Here is a 21,894-nt window from a genome sequence, read left to right on the forward strand (position 1 = left end):
CGTGAGATATCCGAACTCTTAACATAACAGCCATTAGGTACTTTTGATCAAAGATATATAAACGAAAGAATCGTCGAACGATGGCAAGCTACTGCTCGTCATCAGTATCGGGCGGGTGAGGAGTGCCGGCAGGGCTGTTAAGCCACTCGATGTGTCTTAGCCTGCGGCGCACTTCACGCTCCTTGAGTTGAGCTCTGGTCATTTTCTTCTTCTTCTTAGCCTTGAACTTAAGCTCGCCTCCGTCTTCGGCGCCAGAGTTCACGGCTGAAGGTGCTGCACTAGATACTACACTGCTGGCCACAGTGCTGGGATTGCGAGACTGGTCTTCGAAGCGATCAAGAGCAACAGCAGTGGTGCCAGCATGAGTCATCCGGCCGTTTTCAACGTACCATCTTTCAGGGCAGAGGGCACCAACGAATTCATCGTTGTGAGAAATCATGACGACGCCACCCTTGAACTCACGGATAGCAACAGCTAGGCCACCCAAGAAGTCACGGTCTAAGAAGTTAGTAGGCTCATCTAGGACAAGCAAATGAGGGTTGTTCCACATGGCTCCGGCCAGGACGACCTTGACTTTCTGTCCGCCAGAGAGACCGCCAATTTCGTTGTGGTTGGCAATCTCAGGGTCCAGGCCGATGTCTTCGAAGTGCTTAGAGATAACCTTAGGCTCGAGAACCCGGTATCCAAGACCTTCGCGAGAGGCTTCATGATCGTCAAATTCTTGGACGAGCTTCTGGAATCCAAGTTCCAGAAGAGTTTCACGCGATATCTGAGTGTTGTGCTTGGGGAGCATGTTCTTCCATTTACTAGTGTTTATTAGCATTAACCAGATCTCAAGATGTCGTGAACGGCTAGTGGGCGTGCTTACACTTCATATTGGAAGGTCTTCTTGTACTTTTGCCTTCCCATCAAAGCTTCGATGTTGCGTGGGCCCTTTCCGTCACCGATGTCAACAGGCTTGGCCATCTGGATCTTGTCCTCCTCGGTGAGTATACGGGTTTGTTTCAGAAGGACTTCACGGTCATCTCCATTGGCATATCTCCATTGGAGGTATTGATTGGGAGTCTTCTCCATATGCATTTCCACGTGTTCCAACGCGTGCTGTTTGATGTAACCAATTCGAAGATTGGGGTGCTTCTCAACTTTTCCGGTCTGTGGAATTGTTTCACCCGTAAGCAGCTTCATCAAAGTAGACTTTCCTGCTCCGTTACCACCAATGATAGCAACCCGAGAGGATAGAGTAAGAGCACAGCTTGCATCGACCAATGATGGTTTGCTGCTACCCGGGTAAGTGTAGGAGCAATTAGTCATGCGCAGGATAATGCGAGTTGCGGATTTGACGCCAGACAAGATACCAGGAGGTGGGAACTTGAAGTGTGCGTTGGCAGAGGATAGGGTGTAGTAACTCTTTGCTTCCGGTTTGACCTTGACGAAGCTATAATCATTCATTAGTATACGGGGTGGGGTATTTTATGGTTCAGAGGCGACTTACTCTGCGAGATTTCCCTTGTAGTGAACAAGTTTCTTCTGCTCATAATGGTAGATGTCCGTGCAGACCTCATCTAAGAAACCGGAGTCGTGACTGACAATCAAGCTGGTAACTTCTGTATGTTTCTTCAGGTATTCCTGCAACCATTTAACATTGTGGACGTCCAAATGGTTAGTAGGTTCGTCAAGGAGGAGCACGTCAGCACCCATAACCATGGCTCTGGCAAGTGCCAGTTTCATCTTCCAACCACCAGATAGAGAGCCAACAGGTTGTTGCTGCCTCCCTTCTGGGCCAGGGGTGAACCCAACTTCGTTAAGGGCAGCGGAGATCTTCTCTTCACCGGCAGCAGCCATCTCTGGATCCTTTGTGACAAACTCCAAGACGCTCAACTCGGCATCCTCGCCTTGATTATGTTCAACAAAACACGTTTTCAAGACGTCCTGAGGTGGGAAGCCTTCGAGCTTGCCGTTGGCGATACTGCGCATGAGAGTAGATTTTCCAACGCCATTACGGCCGCAAAGACCGTACCTATGGCCCTTGAGTAGTCTCAAATTTGCATGCGAGAGAAGAAGTCGGCCTCCGTAACCAAGGGAGAAGTTGGCATTGACAATTTCGATCTCCCCGTCATCTTCCTTTACTGGGACTCCAAATCTGCGCTCATCTTCTTCAACGAAATGAGCCTTCACAGCTGCAGCAATCTCATCATGTTTTCCGTCAGGAACGAAGGATTGGAGGTATGGGCCCACACACAATTGGATACGTTCAAGCAATCGTGAATTGGCATCATCTCGGACCATGTTGGCAATATAGTTTCTGCTGGTTTCCCAGAAACGCTTCTCATCGGTATGGTTGAATTTCATGTATGGTTTCATATGCTCCTCAAGAACGGCCTCTACTTGCTCTGTCGTTGCACGTGAATCAATAGTGCCAGCTTCATCATCACCCATGGCCTTGTTTATAACGTTCATAGCTCTAGTAGCTAATTCTCGAACTTCAGGGAGAGAGGCACCATCCTTGACACGCTGAACACCAGGCTTCAACTTGGGCAAGAAGGTCCTTGCTTCGACGGGATCGTGCACAAGTCGGGTAAGATTCTCAACAACCACGACAGTTTGACGGAGGACTTCTTGAGTGGTAGTTGGGGTATTGAGAGATCGTTCAAGGAGGGGAGTAAGTAATGCAAGAACTGGGGATGTCACAATAGCAACAAAGGTTGTTTGAGAGAGCGCATGGATGGCTTTCTGAAGTGTTTCGGTCGAGGGCTTCTCCATGGTTTTGAGAAGTAGTGGAATTCGCGGGGCAACGTCATCATTGTCAAGGAAAGTCGACAGGGCAGTCATAGTCTTGACAGCTTGTTTAGCAACTTCTGCTTTCAAGTCATGCATCCCACCCTCAACAATAGGGATCAGGTCCTTCAGTTTTTGGCCTAGATTAAGTCGTAGAAGATCCTTAAGCTCCTCCTTCTCCTTGCTCTCCGTGCCAATCTCAGCTCTTTTTGCTACTTTTTCCAGCAACTTGTATGCACCGACTGTTCCCTGCCATTTTCCAGTGGGCTTACTGAGGTATTGAGCAAGGGGCTCAACAAGAGCGTGAACTAATGATTCCTCCTTCAGACACGCAAATAAAGCATCAATAGCATATTGGGCTGCTTCCCGAACCACTGCATCTTTATCTGCGAGGAGATCCAAGGCAAGGTAAAGCAATCCGCCATTCTCCAGCAGGAAGACAACCTCGCTCAACGGGTTCTTCAAAGGGTATTGTTCAAACAAAGCTCCAAGAATTAGCATAGAGCTCTCCCTCCTAGCACCATTTTTCTTATCTGTCGCCGCTTTCTTTATTTCAGGGACAACATTGAATGTTTGGAGGCATCGAACGCTCCCAGTGCTGATAAGTAGGTTGGTAAGGCCGTAGGAAGCATCTAGTGCCTGCTGCGAGGTTTGGGCTTCGAATACGGTCTTCAAGAGGTGTGCAACATCGTCTCCGATAGCACCATCCGCAGCTTTCGATGCTACAGGGACGATTCTTTCTGATTGCATAGGTGCGGTTTCGAGGAGGGGCATTTTAATATTGAAGCCCGACCTGTCGAAGGGATGGGAAGGGAAGGGTGTTGGCGCACGAACGGGTTTAGGAATATCACATTCAAGTAAATACAACGCAGAGAAACAGAACCAACAAGGGAATAAACAAAAAAAAGAGGCCAAAAACAACGGCCGCCGGCCTTTTGAAAACACTGAAGTTGATGAAGACGAAAAAAAAAATATTTCGATGTTTTCCTTTTCGGGATTTCCAATCGAGGGGCGAAGGCGTGGTTAGTCAGCATGTGAAATTTTCCTTATCGATTAGCACGGCGCTCCTAATTGGGCAATCTTTTCCTTCTATCAACATCGACTTCGACGTCGACGTCGACGCCAACAACAAACGGAACTAACTCGCGTCTACTTGTCACGAACATTCGCTGTTGATGGACTGGACAGAATATTACTTACAGAATACACACTAAATTATGCAGAATTTCTCTACGTTAGGCCCGAAAATGGCGATTGTTTCGGACGATAGGCGTCGTGCTGGTTGCGTTCTTATCAAATGATTGATAGGCAGGGCTAAAAGAATCCTGGCAAACTAAGTAGTTAACTAGTTGAGAAGACCGAGCGATTCGGATCCACGCAAGGCTGCACGTTTTCTGACCGGGCTTCCCTGCCGCTATACCGAAGCTCCTATTATTATTGCACAGGGGCCAAGACAGAGCGCAGTCCGGCCTCAGACGAGATGAAAGTTCGGTAATAGCCTCTTCAAAAGTTGAACAACTACGGAGTACTAACTAGTTACATCTGTCGTTTGCCAGGTGAAAACCTGGCTTATTGCTGGTGTGCAATCAATGAGGGGCTATCAATTAGTGTGGACGATCTCATGGCCGAACTGGGAGATGCCACCAATGAAACACGATGCTGTGCCACAGGTCCTCACAGGCAATCCCTGCTCATGCTCGATCAGGCGACTTCGTGCTGCGAAGCATTCATGGTGTAGCTAGTAGCAGGTTTCTGGACAGAAAGCTTACACCGCATAACTGTAGCTTAGATGCTCGGGAATTCTCTCCGCATAACTGAGCTTGCACGATGTTTTTCTGTTCTTGGACTACAAAAGAACATCAACGCATTTCCCAACACTGGCATAGCCTTGAGAAGGAAGGATGGTGTCCGCTGCCTGGTTACGATACCCTTCACTACTTACACTTGGCGTCCTTGTTTGTCGCGTCACTGCACAATACGAAGGTGATGTCCTTCGCTATGTCGACCAACTAGTTGGTACAGCAAATGGTGGACATGCCTTCCCTGGAGCTAGTCTGCCATACGGCATGGCTAAGGCCGTGGCTGATGTTGACGGCAGCGAAAACTATGGTGGGTTTACTACAGAAGGAAGCAACGTCACTGGTTTCTCGCATATGCACGACTCTGGAACTGGCGGCAAACCATCAATGGGGAACTTTCCTCTCGTACCGCAAATATGTCAAGATGATGATATAAACAAATGCAAGTTCTCGAAGGAGGATAGAGCGGTCCATTATATTGCCGATAGTGTGAAAGCGAGGCCTGGATATTTTGCTATCAAACTTAATAATGGTATCGCTGCAGAAATGACAGTTACAGAACATGCTGCCCTATACCACTTTGATTTTCCCCATAATAATGCCGAATCAAATGGAACGTTACCAGTGATCCTTGTAGACCTGACCGACATACAAGACTCAAGACAGAATGCGGCCATTTCGCTAGACGAGGATACCCTTCGAGTCAAAGCAAATGGGACTTTCCTGCCTAGCTTTGGAATTGGAACCTACAATTCTTTTGTGTGCGTTGACTTTTCTGGAGCAGAAGCAAAAGATACCGGAATATACATCAGCAACCGGGCAGGAACACTGCCCAAAGCTATATCTGTGGGGCGAGGATTTAATTTGTTCTATATCCAAGCTGGAACGTATCTCCAATTTCGAGCATCGAGTAACGGACCAACTCGAGTTAGTGCCCGCGTGGGCCTAAGCTTCATTAACGAGGACCAAGCCTGTAAGAACGCCGAGAAGGAAATTCCGGGGTCCAATTGGGACTTTGAAAAAGTCCGCACAGATGCTGAGAGCGCATGGAAAGAAAAGCTTGGCCTTATTTCGTTGAAATCTGGAGGCGTCAGCGATATCTTTCAACGGACGTTTTGGAGTGCGATATATCGTTCTATGATCTCACCTCAGGATTACACTGGGGAGAACCCACTCTGGCAAAGCAAAGAGCCATACTTTGATTCCTTCTATTGGTACGTTGGGAGTACGATGCAGTTTTACGAATGAGCCTATCTCTAACAGCACTTAGCCTTTGGGATTCGTTTCGCTCACAAATCCCTTTACTCGCTATCATTGACCCCACCACTCTGGCGAAGATGATACGCAGCCTTCTTGATACTTACAAGCACCAAGGGTGGCTACCAGACTGTCGCATGAGTTTATGCAAAGGCTTTACCCAGAGTGGATCCAATGCTGATGTTGTGATAGCTGATGCGTATGTGAAAAGCATCAGTGACAACATCGACTGGGACCTTGCATACGAGGCTGTTGTCAAAGATGCTGAAGTTGAACCATCGGATTGGTCTGTTGAAGGGAGAGGAGGACTCATGAGCTGGAAGTCCGTTGGTTATATTCCCGCCCAAGACTATGACTATCTAGGAACCGGAATCACAACACGCAGCATCTCACGAACAGTCGAATATTCATATAATGATTACTGTGTTGGAGTGTTAGGGAAGGGGTTAGGTAAAGAACACGAGAAATATTTCCAGAGATCTGGGAATTGGCAAAACTTATTCAAGGCAGACCAGACCTCATTTATAGATGGGAAGGATACAGGGTTCGTTGGATTCTTTCAGCCGAGATACTACAATGGCACATGGGGTTATCAAGACCCAATACTCTGCAGTAATATTGCCGCCTTTTGTTCCCTCACCTCGAACTCACAGGAGACTTACGAGTCAGGCATATGGGAGAATCAATTGTTCGTCCCTCAACCTTGGGTTCAATTGAATTTTAACTGACTATTTATCTAGTTTCGTTCCTCACGACATGTCTACATTAATCAACCTTCTTGGTGGCCGCTCCAAGTTTGTTGCTCGTCTAGACTATCTCCACGATTCAAACATACTATATATCGGTAACGAACCGTCCTTCCTAGCTACATTCTTATACCACTATGCTGGCCGCCCTGCCCTATCCGCCAAACGCGCACATACCTACATCCCTTCTCGGTTCAATGACACGACCACTGGGGTACCTGGAAACGACGATTCCGGGGCGATGGGCAGTTTCACTGTCTTTGCAATGATGGGTTTGTTCCCCAATCCAGGACAAAATGTATATTTTATCATGCCTCCTTTTTTTGAAGCCGTCAGCATCAAAAACCCAGTAACAGGGAAGATTGCAACGGTACGAAATGTCAATTTTGACAGCAAGTATGAAAATGTATACATTCAACGAGCAACGTTAAATGGAAAGGAGTACACTCGGAATTGGATTGGACACGAATTCTTCCTAAACGGAGGAACACTTGAGCTTACTCTCGGAAAGGAAGAGAGCTCTTGGGGAACTGGACAGAATGACGTTCCACCTAGCCTTGGAGCAGGCATCAAGAGAGACGGACTCCGGTTTACGTAGGTGATGGAACGAGTGTTTGAGATGAAATATGACTTGATATTCTACAGAGATAATATCATATAACCCGAGAGGTAGCAATCAATCAACACGCAGGTAGAGAGCAACGTTTCCTAGCCATTTAGTTATACAATGTTCTCTGGCAAAAAAGTAAATCACTATACATCTATCTATTGGTCGTTAAACTATTAGTGCCTTCTCCAGAATGGCACCATTTCTGTATGTTTTAGTTGGTGTTTGTTGGTGGTATAAAGCTGAATGAACGTCTATTTCTTGTTAGTGGAATCCAAGAGACCCTGGAGGTTGATACTCTTTGGTCGCTCGATAGGGAGACCAAGGGCACGGCTCCAGATAAGCTGGGCGAGTGGGCCAAGAGCACGGCTGACACCGAAGGTGACGGTGTAGTAGAGCGGCTGCTGGAAACCGTAGTGGTGGAAGAGGACTCCGGAAGCGGCGTCAACGTTAGGGTGAGGGTTCTTGGTCTACAACATTATTAGTACTTCTGTTAAAAAATGCCTGGTATCAATATATTATGCCTACCTTGCCGTGCTCAGTGAGGACACCTGGAGCAATCTCGGAGTTCTTCTTGACCAGTCTGAAGACAGGGTTCTCCATGATATCTGGGCGGGTGCTGGCAAAGTCCATAAGAGCCTCGAAACGAGGATCAGGCTTTCGGAGCACACCGTGGCCATATCCAGGGACTACCTGGCCAGACTTGAGGGTGGACCAAAGGTAGTCCTTGACGTCCTGGTCGGTGAAGTTGTCACCGATCTTAGCCTTCATGTTCAAGATCCATCGGAGCACCTCCTGGGCAGCAAGTCCATGAAGGGGGCCAGCAAGTCCGAGAAGACCAGCGCTGTAGCTGAGGAATGGATCGCTGAGAGCAGAACCAACAAGGTGAGTGGCGTGGGCAGAGACGTTTCCTCCCTCGTGGTCGCCGTGAAGAGCGAGGTAGAGACGGAGGACGTCGTGGAAGCTCTCGTGCTCCTTGCCGCCCTTGCCAAGCAGGTCAGCGAAGTTGTATGCCCAGTCCATGCCGGCATCGAGCTTCTGAGCACCAACGGCATCAATCTCATTGGGGCGGAAGACCAAAGCAGCGATACGTGGAATCTTGGCGAGGAGAGCAATGCTGTCGTCGAAGGTTGGCTCCCAGTAGTCGGCCTTGCTAATGCCGTCGGCATAAGCCTTGGCAAACTTGGACTCAGTGTTCAAGGCAGCAACAGCGACAGACAGTTGGGTCATTGGATGCATATCCTTGGGGAAGGACTTGACGAGGTCAAGGATGTGCTTTGGGAGGTCCGACTTCTCAGCGAGCTCGCGAGAAAAGGCGCGGACCTGGGCGGTAGAGGGGACCTGGCCGGTCAAGAGGAGCCAGAACATGGCCTCAGGCAGCATCTCAGTGCCAGTGGTGCCCTTGGGGAGCTCCTTTTGGCAGTCCTTGATGGTCTTGCCATGGAAGCGGATACCCTCGTTGGCGTCAAGAACAGAACCCTCCCAGACCATGGCCTTGAGGCCTCTCATACCACCAATGGTGTTGCCAATGGTGACCTGGCCGATGTTCTCGTCGGCACGGGCCTTGACCTGCTTGAGAAGCTCTCGCTTGGCTGGAATGGCATCCTTGAAGACGGTCTTCAGGTCTGGTTCAGCGGTGGCATAGGACCGGGTGCCTAGTTGGCGGGAGGACTTCTGCTGGCAATTAGCAAACAGCCGCATTTCCTTCTCCCCGAGCAGCCGCAGCAACCTACCTGGGCAGCGCGAAGCGCCTGTCTCGTAGCTCTCGCAGTGAAGGCCATTGTATCTCTCGATCGTGCAATTGTTCAGATGTGTTGATCCTGCGTCTGCGGCGGTCGATTTATGTTGCGGCGAGAGAAAGGCGGGAGTTGTTCTTGACAGGTGAATTTAAGCTCGCGCACGGCTCGGTTTTCCGCGGTAAACTTTGTGAGATGCCTCGGCCGGATTTTCACGTCGGCCTCAAGCGCCGAAGACATCAACACGAACGAACCTTGGAAGAGATCAATGGAAACCAGCAGACGAGGAGAAAATACGACGACGATAAGGACGCAACTAAGGAAGAAGGAGAAGGAGATCATAAGATAACGAGAAGAGGAGTGAAAGAAACAGGATGCTTCGCTCAGTGTCACGCCAGCTGCCGCGAGCTCTCCGCAAGCCGACACCCGCATTCCCCACGATCCGCTGCATCTCCAGCACCAGCCTGCGAATGGCCCCCCAGCTACCCGCTGTACGCCCTCCCGTCTCATCGGCGCTTCCAGCAGACTCATATCAGCTCCTATCGACCGCTGAGAAAGCTGGTGCTGCCGAAGATGCCCTGTTTGAAGAGCAAATCAAGGCCGTAAACGAGTGGTGGGCATCCGACAGATATGAGGGTATCAAGAGGCCATACTCCGCTGAGGCGGTGGTGAGCAAGCGAGGAGCTTTGCAACAGACATATCCCAGCTCGTTGATGGCGAGGAAACTCTTCAACTTGCTGAACGAACGAGCTGCGGAGGGCAAACCAGTCCACACTCGTCAGTAATATCTCCCGGGCTTGATTATAAATGCACTCCGGCTAATAGATGGCATTGCTTATAGTGGGAGCAATTGACCCCGTACAGATGACCCAACAAGCACCAAACCAGGAGGTGCTTTATATATCAGGATGGGCATGCTCATCGCTTCTTACCTCCACGAACGAAGTCTCGCCGGACTTTGGAGACTACCCATACAACACCGTGCCAAATCAGGTACAACGCCTGTTCAAGGCCCAGAACATGCACGACAGGAAACATTGGGATGCCAGGCGAAAGCTCTCGCCAGAAGAGCGCAAGAATACCCCATACATCGATTACATGCGCCCTATTATTGCAGATGGTGATACTGGGTAAGCAACATTTTTTACCAAACAGGAGAAAAAAAAAAAAAAAACGTCACATATACTTACAACTCATTAGGCACGGCGGCCTCACCGCAGTCATGAAACTAGCCAAATTGTTTGCCGAGAACGGCGCCGCAGCCGTACACTTTGAGGATCAATTGCACGGCGGCAAGAAGTGTGGTCATCTTGCTGGCAAGGTTCTCGTACCGATTGCGGAGCATATTAACAGATTGGTTGCGGCCCGGTTCCAGTGGGATATTATGGGCACCGAGAACCTTCTTATAGCACGAACAGATTCAGAGAGTGGTAAGTTGCTGAGCAGCACTATCGACGTGCGGGATCACGAATTTATCCTCGGTGTGACGGAGGACGGTGACCCCTTGGCCGAGACGCTCCAGAAAATGGAGTTGGAGGGCGCATCTGGCGCAGAGATCGATGTTTACGAAGCCCAGTGGGTTAAGAAACATAAACTGGTTACATTCGATGAAGGTAAAGCCTCCCTATTTTTGTCTCCTTACATCGCTTACTTTTAATATTACTAACATCCCCCAGCCGTGGACCAACACCTCATCGCTGAAGGTGCCTCTGAGTCAGTTAGAAATGAATATAAATCGCATGTTGAGCAGAACCGTGATCTTTCGATCTCTGCTCGCCGGGAGTTGGCAGCCAAATACACAAAGAACCCCGTCTTCTGGTCCTGGGACATCCCACGCACCCGCGAAGGCTTCTATCATTACCGTGCTGGCAATGAGGCAGCTACCAAGCGTGCTATTGCATTTGCCCCCTATGCAGACCTCCTGTGGGTTGAGACCGGAGACCCCAACGTTAGCAAAGCTGCCGACTTTGCTGGCAAGATCCGCAAACAATTCCCTGGCAAGAAGTTGGTGTACAACTTGAGCCCCTCGTTCAACTGGATGGGACAAGGATTCACCGAGCAGACCCTTAAATCATTTATTTGGGATTTGGCAGAGCACGGGTAAGTAAATGTTTGTACCGTTCGTTGGAGATGTCCATGCAGCTAATTGTGCATTTACTAGATTCATTCTCCAACTTATCTCCCTCGCTGGTCTGCACTACAATGCCACAATGGCTACTGAGCTGTCTCGTGGATTCAAGGAAGATGGCATGCTATCTTACGTCAATTTGGTGCAGAAACGCGAAAAGGAGATGGGTGTTGATGTACTTACACATCAGAAATGGAGCGGAGCGCCGTATGTCGACGGTATTGTGGGATCTATCCTCAGCGGTAGCAGCTCAAACAAGAGCATGGGTGAAGGAAACACTGAAGACCGTAAGTAATGATGACTCGATATATTGAATGCCTTACTAATAGCTATTATATAGACTTTTAATTGTGGGTAGAGGTTGTCTACCTACTTTGTAGACTCCATCAATTTTAGTAATGTATACCATAAACACTCCCTTAGGGTCTTGCTGGAACGTGTAAATATGAATGAACCTTGAAGAAAATATAGATTTTCTATGGCTATCTCTGTGGCTGCCTCTACAGCACATATGTGTAACCCCTATCTTTTAGTAAGATGTGATTATAGCCTTACACCTCCTGCAGTAAGACTCTCCCACTCCTGATCTTTAAACTCTTCATACGTATCACCCTTTGGTTTAAGCCAGAGAATCTTATCCTCCTTTCCACCCCCGGTTTTTGTTCCTCGCTTAGATGGATCAACACCCTCTTCCCGTAGACCAACCTTGTTCTGCTTGTGGTTATGTATATGTGCAGAGGAATTTACTAGCCTTATAAAGACTGGCACTGCATACTTAGGCAGTCTCTCACGAGTATGTCTGAGAAATGCATCCCATTTGAAGCTAGAAAGGGCCTGTGGTTCAATCAAGAGAGCAGCACAGCCTGCTCGTCCTTCATGGTTTGGAACAGTGACGCCGTAGACATTAGCCTCGGCGACTCCAGGAAACTGGCCGAGCACTACAGCTACTTCGGCCGTAGAGACGTTTTCAGACTTCCATCTGAAAGTATCACCCAGACGGTCGAGGAAATGCCAGTGTCCGTCTTTGGTTCGACGCAGGGAATCTCCGCATCGATAATATAAATCTCCCTTCTTGAACACATCACGGGCAAACTTCTTCGACGTAGCGGATGGATTGTCCCAATAACCCTGGAAAGCCTTTTCATCGGGAATAGCCACCAAGATCTCCCCTCCGATCTCATAGGGGTTGCGAGTAGCGAATCCAGTTTTGGGATCACGCAGAATATCTCCGGTCACTGGGTCGTTGGCTACGGGTACATAGACATTATGTAGAAGTTTCCGAAGTATAAGACCATGATGGCCGACACAGGCAGCCTGGTACGGCCCACGGTCAAAATTGAATAAAGCGAACATGCCCTCTGTACTAGCGAAGAATTCCGCGATGGTTGAGATATTGAAGCGTGTTCTGAACTTCTCCCATACATCGGGTCTCAAACCGTTGCCATAAGCACAGCGTACGGAATGGGCTTTGTCCAACGGCGAAGGAGGTGCAGCGAGTAGGTATCTTGCTATTTCGCCTACGTAGACGAAATGCGTGGACTCAGAGTCGATGATGTCGTGCCAGAACGATGAGACGCTGAACCGTTTGCCCAGCGCGACGCAGACACCGCCTACCAGGCAGACAATCATGTTAATCCCTCCTGTCCCGTGGTATAGAGGCATGCAGTTGTACCATCTATCTGGTCCGCCGGGGGAATCACGTAATGCCCGAGTGCCGAAGAGCTGGCTTATGCGCTCCAAGGTGAATGCGCAGGCTTTGGGAAGACCGGTTGTTCCACTCGTATAAAAGAGACATCCCGGGAATGAGGGAGACATGTTCTGACGCAGCGAAACATCCAGTGGAGTCCTCGGTAAAGAACTGATATGCTTCTTGAAATCCTCATCAAGCATGATGGGGGTGATATGAAGGTCATTCTCGATTTTTGACCGTTCCTCCTCTATCCTGGATTTACACATGGGATCGTTATCAACAATCAATATGCTAGCGCCACTGACTTTAACACAGTGTAGCAACGCTGCTCCAGCCAGGTTATAATTGATGAATGCGGGTGCGGCGCCAATTGACCATAGACCCAGCCATATGGCAGGGAAATCTGCGCAGTTTTGCAGGTATGTAGCAACAAGCTGGCCGCGCTGCACACCCTGGGAGCGGAAGTAGTGTGCATACTGACAGGCGACATCATGAAGTTCACGAAAGGTGTAACATGTCTCTCGTGTCCAGACGGCGCGGACAGAAGGGTACTTCTTCACCGTGTCTTCAAACAAGAACCACGGGCAAATGGTGCCATTCGCAACTATCACCCGTCAGCACGGGTACCAGGCAGTAATCAGATGAATCAGGAGTATAGGTACCTCTTGCAGCAACGTTTCTCTCGCTTCTCTTCATTGAAATGATAGAGGATATATCAGAAGCCAGCTGGTATTTCCCATTGAGATATGCCAGCGCCGTCCCGCCGGCAATAGCAGCTGCGGACAGTCAGCGTGTACTCCGCTCCATATCACACAGACCACTAGTTACTTACCTGCAAGCGCCATCGTTCAGAAGTATCAGTAGAAGTAATGCCTATCTACTCCGTACTCCGGATGCCTGAGTTGCAAGGTGGCCGTTGGGACAGATACCCGTCCGGCAGGCCCGAGATGCCTCTTTTTATGCAGTACCCCAGGATCTCGGAAATTCTACCATCCTGTATCCGAGCCAACGAGCTCCCCTGTCGGGCCATGGCTGGTGTACTGCTGGACTGGCTCAGTTAATAATTCACCTAAGGGGGTTTCAGGGATGAGGAGACTGCAAAAAAGGCGGAGAAAACCTCTGGAGTTTTGGCGAGTAAGAAGTGGGCCTCGGTACCTCGGCAGCTTGGGAGACGGCTATTATTTGGTCGCTTCAAACCCCCCCTTTTTTTCCCCTTTCCCACGGTACAGAGTGATAACCGATAGCTATCATTTTACCGATATTATTGCCAGTATTATATTTAGATCGGGGGATCGTTAAAATGTACAACGTAGTCATTTCCATTCAGGTATTTTTGATCGCTAACAAAAGACTACAATCTATGGTCTATGGGGAAATTTACTCCTTAACATACAAGTCAACATACTTGTCGACATCCATCTCCTCGAGAGTCTTCTGCTCGAGTCCGAGGTCGATGAGCTGCTTGACGCGCTGGGCGTCGAAGTGGCCCTCGAGGTGACGCTTGTACTTAGCGAGGATCTCAGGCTTGGCCTCCTCGCGTCTGAGTCTGTGTCCCAGAGGAGCATCGACGACAACTTCGTCGAGGACAGTGCCATCGTTGAGGGTGACGGTGAGAGCGTTGGGGATGGTGCGGAGGGCAGGGTCGTGGTAGTCCTTGGTCATCTGTGGGTCCTCAACACAGCGGATGCGAGTGCGGAGGGACTCGACCAAGGGGGAGGTGGCAGCCTCAGAACCGTCAGTGTAGTCGCTGGCGACCAGGCGGTTGAAGGTAAGCATGGTGGCAACCATGTACTGGATGCAGTGGTCACGGTCGGCAAAGTTGTCCATGGGCTTGAACTGCTTGTCGATGATGCGGACACAGGCTTCATGGGTGCGGATGGTGACCTCCTTGATGTCCTCGGCAGACTTGCCCATGGACTTCAGGGTGGCATTGACCTTGGTAGCGGCTTCAATGGCGGTCTGGGAGTGGAACTCAGCTAGTAGATGTCAGAAAAAATATGCATTGAGTAGAGAACTAGAAGCCGAGTGAGAACATACCAGGGTAGGAGACCTTGAAAAGGACATTCTCCATGACGTAGCTGTCATATTCGCGCTGGAAGGCGAACTTGTTGCCCTTGAAGAGGACGTCGTAGAAACCCCAGACTGGAGCAGAGAGGACGGTTGGGACACCGGGCTCGCCCTTCTGGACCTTGAGAACCAGGTTGACGGCACGCTGGCAAGCGTCACCGGCAGCCCAGGACTTGCGGGACATGGTGTTTGGAGAGTGACGGTAGGTGCGGAGAGACTGGCCGTCAACCCAGGCCTGGGTAATGGCGTCGGCGGTCTGGCGCTCGGTCAAGCCCATGAGCTTGCTGACGACGGCGGTGGTAGCGACCTTGACGAGAACAACATGGTCGAGGCCGACCTTGTTGTAGGAGTTCTCGAGAGCAAGAACACCCTGGATCTCATGGGCCTTGATCATGGCCTCGAGGACATCGCGGATCTTGAGCACCTTACCGTTGGCGAGAGAACCACCAGCACGGTTGGTTCGCGAGATCCAGTCAGCGACGGCGAGGATACCACCGAGGTTGTCAGACGGGTGACCCCACTCAGCAGCGAGCCAGCAGTCGTTGTAGTCGAGCCAGCGGATCATGGCGCCGATGTTGAAGGCACCGTTCACCGGGTCGAGCTGGTAGGGAGTTCCAGGGACACGGGTGCCATTGGGGACCGTGGTGCCTGGAACAATTGGGCCGAGCAGCTTGGTGCACTCAGCGAACTTGAGGCCCTCGAGACCGCAGCCAAGAGTGTCGAGGAAGACCCAGCGAGCAGTGTCAAACTACTGTCATTATTAGCACGGTCCGTCTTCCTTGCTGAAAGATACGGTTTAGTAGAGCATATGGAGGGGCACTGACAGCGAGATCCGACTTGATTTCGTGCTTGTGGATGTAAGAGGCCATGTCATTGATCTCAGGGTCGTAGCTGCGGGGCGCCGCCGGAGCAGCTGGCGCATTGGAGGAGAGAGCAGCCATGGTCGAGAAGGGAGCAGAAGTGCGTCGTGGTGAGGCCGAAGCTGGGAGACGCAGAGAGCGAAGGGGAAGAGGAAGCGCAGGGCGGGCTCTGAGGGCAAGCGAGCGTGGGGCGCAAGTCAGGCGCCGGAGCGGAGCAGCGGCAGACATCTGCAGTTATATAATCAGCCAGGGTTCCAAGTCCCGAGACGCAGCAGCTGCCGGCAAAAGACCCCAACAACCAACAGCTCGCGATATCGTTTATCGTAGCAGCGGCAAGAAGGGCTCAATTGATATCGGGCCGCGATCTGATAAGGAATTTAAGGTGGCGGGAGGACAGCTTACCTCTATGGGAAGGAATCAACAACTTCTTTCTGGAAGAAGAAGGGGCGAGGAAGGGAAGAGACGAGAGACGAAAGAAGAAGGAAGGAGGAAGGAAGAGGAAGTTGCGAAGTTGCAGTTGAAAGCGACGAGAAAAGAAGGTTGGGAGGTGTCGGGCCGAGGATAGCCGAGGTCAGCTGACAGAGATGAAGAGATGCAGATGCAGATGTGATAAGATCAGATAAGATGGGGAGATTAGATGGACTAGTTAAGGCTGCTATAATAAGAACAATCAATATAACGACACCGGAGCATAAAACGGGTAACTAACACAACCAACACTAGTTACATGAACAAAAAAAAAAAAGACGCAGATTTCAGTCGATGGTAATGGGCGTATTGGCGGGCCCGGTCGCTGGACAGTCAGTGTTCCTAAGCGATTTGACGACCTCATCAAAGACAGCTCGGGCAAGGACAGGAGGCACCGCATTGCCGATTTGCTTCATCACGCCAGGGGCACAGAAGGTATGGTTCAACGGGAAAGTCTGCAGTGAAGCTGCCTCGCGTAGGGTAAATGTCCTTGTGCCCGATGGATGGAAATTGTCTCCTCCGGAACAGGTCAGCGTCCTTGCTAGCGAGCGTGGGTCATAAGGTCGTCGCTCAAAGGGTCTCTCTGCTCGTTCTAGGTCATGGTCCGGTGCTGTGCTGGGTATACCACTGATAGCGTCAAGAATTGTAACAAGAGGCAGTTTTCCTGGCTCATCTCCATGAGTAGGCTGGGGGAAAGGTGGTAATTCTTCTCCGGGACCAGCAGCTATGAGTATCAATCTGCACCTTGACTGCGGCACGCCGTAGTCCTTGCAATTAACGAGTCGCCATCTCACACTATAACCGAGCTCTATCAGGGAATGAATGATAGCATCCAGCCAGATAGGATGGCGTTGCTTTAGGCCACTCGTTTGCTCCATCGTTGCCACGCGGGGCTTACACAGCTCTATCAGTCGGTATATGCTGAATAGACATGCTTCATTGGCCTCGTCGTGCGCCGCAGCTATGGTTTTTGCCGGGGAGAAGGGCTGACAGGGGGGAGAAACATGCATCACATCCACCAGTAGCTCCCTGGGTAAACTGGTTAGAAACTGCGCCACCTCGCTGTGCTCTGCGAGACAGGAAGGGAAGTTTGCTCTGTAGCTGTTGATGGCTGACTCTGACTTATCAAAAGCCCACGAAAGTTTAAGACCAGCTTGCTGTGCGCCTCTCGATACGCCGCCGGCACCGCAGAAACCATCTCCAAATGTGTATCGCCGCTTGTGCAGCACAGTGCCACGCCAGTTGTTTCTAAGTTCCTCGCGAGAGACCGAAAGGGAGCTCTGACAATCCTCTGGTAGGAGAAAGGTGATTTTCTCTTCCACAATATCAGCAGTACCACGGCCAGACACTGATGGCCGTATCTTCCATACCCGGGTATATTTCATCCGGCAAAAAAGGAACCCGTCATCTCTGTTCTCATCTAGTGTAGGGCTGTATCGTTTGTTCGTTAACCTGATAATCCGTAACCGGCGGATCGCAGAGAGTGGAACTTCCACCTCTCCACTATAGGGCCGGTACTGGGAGGCATTGCTGTGTCTGCTGCTGCTGCTGCTGTAGTCTCCCTGGTCAATAACCCAGCAAAGCTCATTAGGTCTATCGGGCATCCGACTTCCCATATTTTCTAGGCGTTCGAATTTGGGCCCAGAAACGACAGTCTTGTCCGATGACTGCAAGATCCGATTGACTCGAATAAATGTTCCATCTTGCAGTTCAATAAACTTCCCAGGTCTATATGTCCGTCCCTGATAACGAATCTCACTGAGGTGTGTTCTCGGAGGCAGTACTCGCTGGGCGGGAATAGTTCTTTCCTTAGCTCTCCGTGGTGTAGGACTCGGCGATTCATCATTGCCTGATAGAGAATGCACATAGGCCTCAAAATCAGTATCTGACATGAAATCATCGCCTCTAAACCCTGGGGATGGCGATATCGAGGACGCTGGCGAGGAATATCCGTTTGCATCTATCGTAGAGTTGCTGCTGCTGATGCTTTCGTAGTCCGAATCAAGCTCGATAACTGGAAGAATGTTGACTGCCATCTTGTGTATGGTTTGAGTGTGCTGAAGAAGGTTGCCAGTGTCATGGTATTTCCAGAAGATGCTGGAGGAGAAGCAGAAGAAGGTATATATGTGTATCTAGCATGGCTGCTAGAGACCATTTAGCTGTGTTAAGGGGGCTGGTTAGTGTGTGTGTTGCTTGTCCTCTTCAGCAACACAGCACCACAGAAGACACCACACAGAGTCATAGACATCTTTTCTGCTAGGTCTGCCACTATATAGACTTCCTCCTTGTCTTTATAGTGCACTATCACACTCCTTATCTTTATCTGTTGCTGTCTTCTGTTATTTTTTCTTCCTTTGCTGTGCTTTTCGCTGTCTTGCTATCAAATTGATATAGATGCTCGTATCTTATCCACCACTAACCGCGTACCGTACTGTCACAAAACATGTCCTCTCGCCAAACTCTAGCCAAGACATAGTAATATACGTATTTTGATTGGGTAATATCTTACAAGCGGCGGTACCGCTGTTACCAGAATTTCATCTCAATCTTTTTTTTTTACCTCGCCTTTTTTTTTTTTCCTAGGGAGAGAAAGAAAAACTCTTACTTAGAAGAAGGAGAAGAAGATGAACAACTTCAGCTTCAGTTTTGCATCCTCTGTTGATGTGAATCTCCTTGACTCTGGCACTCCTCCTACTGTGCCTTACAAGTGATCTTGTCTCTTGTCTGTCCTGTCTGCTGCTATTCCCACAATGAGTCTTCCATGCTAGGCGTGCCCGTTGCCACAAAAAAGCCCATCTGAGATATCATATCAACCGACTCTTAAAGCGCATCGACTCTCTATACAGCCAGGTACGACTGCTTTCTCTGCATATATCACTATATATATTCTCCCTTGCTGCATGATGATTCAAATGGAAAAAAGGATGTTAGACTACTGAATCTCATCTGTGGATAAATCCAATGATATCTGACCACTTTGACACCCCCCAATATCGATATGGCTCTACATATGTATATCTATAGTGTTATATGCAATACAGCTAACCACTATGGATGATACAGCAAGATGTGCGGCATTCTAGCCCTTATCCTCGCTAATCCCACCGAGGCAGCGAGCGTTGACCTCCATGAAGCCCTCTACCTCCTTCAACACCGCGGCCAGGATGCCTGTGGTATAGCTACTTGCGCCTCTGCCGGCCGTATATTCCAGTGCAAAGGTGAATACCTAGGTCTACTTGTGCCTGTCGAGTACCGTACTAAGATAAAAACCGTTAGGCAATGGAATGTGTGGAAAAGTCTTCCAAGACGGTCAGCGCGTCGCTGATCTACCTGGGTTTATGGGGTCTGTCTTCTCTCGCGATATTAAATTATTTCAACAGTTCTAACAGTTTTCTCAATATAGACTCGGCCATTTGAGATATCCAACTGCTGGAAGCTCAGCCAACGCCGAAGCTCAGCCCTTCTACGTAAACAGTCCCTACGGTATAACCCTCGCGCATAATGGAAACCTGATCAATGCTCCAGAGCTGAAGCGATACCTGGACTATGAAGCACACCGTCACATCAATACCGACAGTGACAGCGAGCTGATGTTAAATATCTTTGCCAATGAGCTCAATGAGACCAAAAAGGCTCGTGTAAACGTGGAAGATATCTTCGCAGCTCTTAGCCGGATGTACGAGCGCTGCGAAGGCGGATGGGCATGCACGGCTATGCTCGCCGGTTTCGGCGTGCTCGGCTTCCGTGACGCATACGGGATCCGCCCCCTAATCATCGGCTCTCGGCCTTCGCGCAGCGGGCCGGGAATGGACTACATGATGGCCTCTGAGTCCGTTGCTTTGGACCAGCTTGGTTTCACCAACCACCGTAACATTGTGCCCGGTGAAGCTGTCATCATCCAAAAGGGCCATGAACCTGTCTTCCGCCAAGTACACCCCAAACTCAACTATACCCCCGACATTTTCGAGTATGTTTACTTTGCTCGTCCGGACTCAGTCATTGATGGAATCAGCGTATACCGTGCTCGGCAACGCATGGGTGAAAAGCTAGCAAAGCGAATCATTACCGCCCTTGGTCCTGATGCTATCAAAGATATAGATGTCGTTATCCCTGTGCCTGAAACGTCCAACACCTCCGCCGCTGCGCTTGCTCGGTATTTGGACAAACCATACTCCCAGGGTTTCGTAAAAAACCGTTATGTTTTTCGGACATTCATCATGCCGGAGCAGAAGGCTCGACAAAAGGGAGTTCGGCGAAAATTGAACGCCATGGCATCGGAGTTCAAGGACCGAAACGTCCTATTGGTCGACGACAGTATCGTTCGCGGTACTACAAGCAGAGAGATCGTCATGATGGCTAGAGATGCTGGGGCAAAGACTGTCTTGCTTGCCAGTTGTGCTCCTGAGATAGCGTATGTTTCCTTTACCTGCCGGTCCCCAATAAAATACTAACTGCTGTATATAGCCATCCCCACATCTATGGCATCGATTTAGCCTCTCCACACGAACTGGTGGCTCATGATCGTGATATCAACGCCATTACAGCTTACATCGGAGCTGATGCCGTGATTTATCAGACCTTAGACGACCTTACTGCTTCCTGTGCCGAAATATGCATTGAAAGCGGCAATGCAGAGCCCGTTAAGTTCGAAGTCGGTGTTTTCAACGGGGTATATACAACGCCCGTCTCAGCAAACTACTTCGAACACCTAGAGAAACTTCGCGGTGAAGGTAGAAAAATCAAGAGAGTCGAAAGCGCCAGAGCTGCTGTCCTCAACGGCGTTGCAAGCCACGAGAATATCCTCATCGCCTCCAGCAAAGTCGACCTAGATGCGAACGGGAAACCACTTGTCGTTGACACAGTCAGACCTGTAACAGATGCTCCTGTTGCTAATTCGACCGACTCATCCCTTCAAGCGCAAGCTCAGGCGAATAGTCAATCTCAACACCAAAAGCCGACCGAAGTCCCACCTCATGTCAAGGACAGAATGGACATCAGCATTCATAACCTCGGCGATTACTAACTCATACAACCCCAAACCAAATTCGGCTGATACCTCTCGTTGACAGCTTATTTCCATTATGCCCCCTTCTCTCTTTGTCTCCTTTTTCCCTTTCTCCTCATAGAGCCATGATTTGAACGTTTGAATGACCATGAATAAACATAAAGACCAACCGCGAGGTTGCCACATTCTTTTACCCTTCCTGGCCTTTCCCCAGTCTTCAGAGGGCAGTGCAGGACATCCAGCTGCCACTACCACTTCTACCCCTGACCCTGATCCCGATTTAACTCGCTGATCAAAAGCAAATGTGGATGAAGAGAGATGAAATAAAAGTACAGTAACGCGCAGGTACATACTTGCTTAGTGTAGGTAGCAAAGCTCAACACAAATGCAAAAAATACCATTACATCTTTTTATCTCTTTTTCTGCTTCTCCCTGCTAGCAGTTTAGGACAAGCTTTTAGCTTTATTTACCTCTATGGCTGACTCCTATCACTCTAAGATACTTACATCGCGCTTATAATATTTATTTTGTATATTATTCACTATAGTATACTCCTATAATAAAAGATCATACTCTAAAATTATATGGAGCACTTGATTTGCCTGTACCTCTGTTTTAAGCTTGTACCAAAGGCTGAACCATGGGTCTATGAAGGCCAGTTCCGGCACCAAGCCCAACAGTGGTAGGGATAGAAGATATATGGTTCTTCCTTACATCATAGACTGGTAATAGATAAATAAATTTTTATTTATTAAC

General features: G+C 49.5%; 9 protein-coding genes across 9 annotated transcripts; 4 read left to right on the plus strand and 5 right to left on the minus strand.

Moving 5' to 3' along the window:
- Positions 1–88: 88 nt before the first annotated feature.
- Positions 89–3,549, minus strand: TRV_06958 (uncharacterized protein; the record flags this gene model as incomplete). Its single annotated transcript, XM_003018901.1, has 3 exons — positions 89–806; positions 869–1,435; positions 1,493–3,549. The coding sequence occupies 3 exons, from the start codon at positions 3,547–3,549 to the stop codon at positions 89–91; spliced, it is 3,342 nt and encodes a 1,113-aa protein (XP_003018947.1).
- Positions 3,550–4,676: 1,127 nt separating this feature from the next.
- On the plus strand, positions 4,677–7,175 carry TRV_06959 (alpha-1,2-mannosidase, putative subfamily; the record flags this gene model as incomplete). The annotated part of the gene is made up of 3 exons (XM_003018902.1): positions 4,677–5,788; positions 5,845–6,519; positions 6,572–7,175. 3 exons carry the CDS (start codon positions 4,677–4,679, stop codon positions 7,173–7,175), a joined length of 2,391 nt encoding a protein of 796 aa, XP_003018948.1.
- A 263-nt stretch (positions 7,176–7,438) lies between these two features.
- Positions 7,439–8,885, minus strand: TRV_06960 (uncharacterized protein; the record flags this gene model as incomplete). The annotated part of the gene is made up of 2 exons (XM_003018903.1): positions 7,439–7,654; positions 7,713–8,885. 2 exons carry the CDS (start codon positions 8,883–8,885, stop codon positions 7,439–7,441), a joined length of 1,389 nt encoding a protein of 462 aa, XP_003018949.1.
- A 409-nt stretch (positions 8,886–9,294) lies between these two features.
- TRV_06961 (uncharacterized protein) lies at positions 9,295–11,343 on the plus strand (the record flags this gene model as incomplete). The annotated part of the gene is made up of 5 exons (XM_003018904.1): positions 9,295–9,697; positions 9,762–10,050; positions 10,121–10,533; positions 10,597–11,020; positions 11,082–11,343. The coding sequence occupies 5 exons, from the start codon at positions 9,295–9,297 to the stop codon at positions 11,341–11,343; spliced, it is 1,791 nt and encodes a 596-aa protein (XP_003018950.1).
- Positions 11,344–11,591: 248 nt separating this feature from the next.
- On the minus strand, positions 11,592–13,583 carry TRV_06962 (uncharacterized protein; the record flags this gene model as incomplete). The annotated part of the gene is made up of 3 exons (XM_003018905.1): positions 11,592–13,342; positions 13,401–13,514; positions 13,571–13,583. The coding sequence occupies 3 exons, from the start codon at positions 13,581–13,583 to the stop codon at positions 11,592–11,594; spliced, it is 1,878 nt and encodes a 625-aa protein (XP_003018951.1).
- Positions 13,584–14,115: 532 nt separating this feature from the next.
- On the minus strand, positions 14,116–15,674 carry TRV_06963 (2-methylcitrate dehydratase (PrpD), putative; the record flags this gene model as incomplete). The annotated part of the gene is made up of 3 exons (XM_003018906.1): positions 14,116–14,714; positions 14,776–15,553; positions 15,630–15,674. 3 exons carry the CDS (start codon positions 15,672–15,674, stop codon positions 14,116–14,118), a joined length of 1,422 nt encoding a protein of 473 aa, XP_003018952.1.
- A 70-nt stretch (positions 15,675–15,744) lies between these two features.
- On the plus strand, positions 15,745–16,230 carry TRV_06964 (uncharacterized protein; the record flags this gene model as incomplete). The annotated part of the gene is made up of 1 exon (XM_003018907.1): positions 15,745–16,230. The coding sequence occupies one exon, from the start codon at positions 15,745–15,747 to the stop codon at positions 16,228–16,230; it is 486 nt and encodes a 161-aa protein (XP_003018953.1).
- A 190-nt stretch (positions 16,231–16,420) lies between these two features.
- TRV_06965 (C-5 cytosine methyltransferase DmtA) lies at positions 16,421–18,169 on the minus strand (the record flags this gene model as incomplete). Its single annotated transcript, XM_003018908.1, has 1 exon — positions 16,421–18,169. One exon carries the CDS (start codon positions 18,167–18,169, stop codon positions 16,421–16,423), a length of 1,749 nt encoding a protein of 582 aa, XP_003018954.1.
- Positions 18,170–19,200: 1,031 nt separating this feature from the next.
- On the plus strand, positions 19,201–21,156 carry TRV_06966 (uncharacterized protein; the record flags this gene model as incomplete). The annotated part of the gene is made up of 3 exons (XM_003018909.1): positions 19,201–19,442; positions 19,537–20,544; positions 20,598–21,156. 3 exons carry the CDS (start codon positions 19,201–19,203, stop codon positions 21,154–21,156), a joined length of 1,809 nt encoding a protein of 602 aa, XP_003018955.1.
- Positions 21,157–21,894: the final 738 nt, after the last annotated feature.

The sequence above is a fragment of the Trichophyton verrucosum genome (genome assembly GCF_000151505.1).
Source record: "Trichophyton verrucosum HKI 0517 chromosome Unknown contig00859_1.f1.exp, whole genome shotgun sequence".
Lineage (NCBI taxonomy): Eukaryota > Fungi > Ascomycota > Eurotiomycetes > Onygenales > Arthrodermataceae > Trichophyton > Trichophyton verrucosum.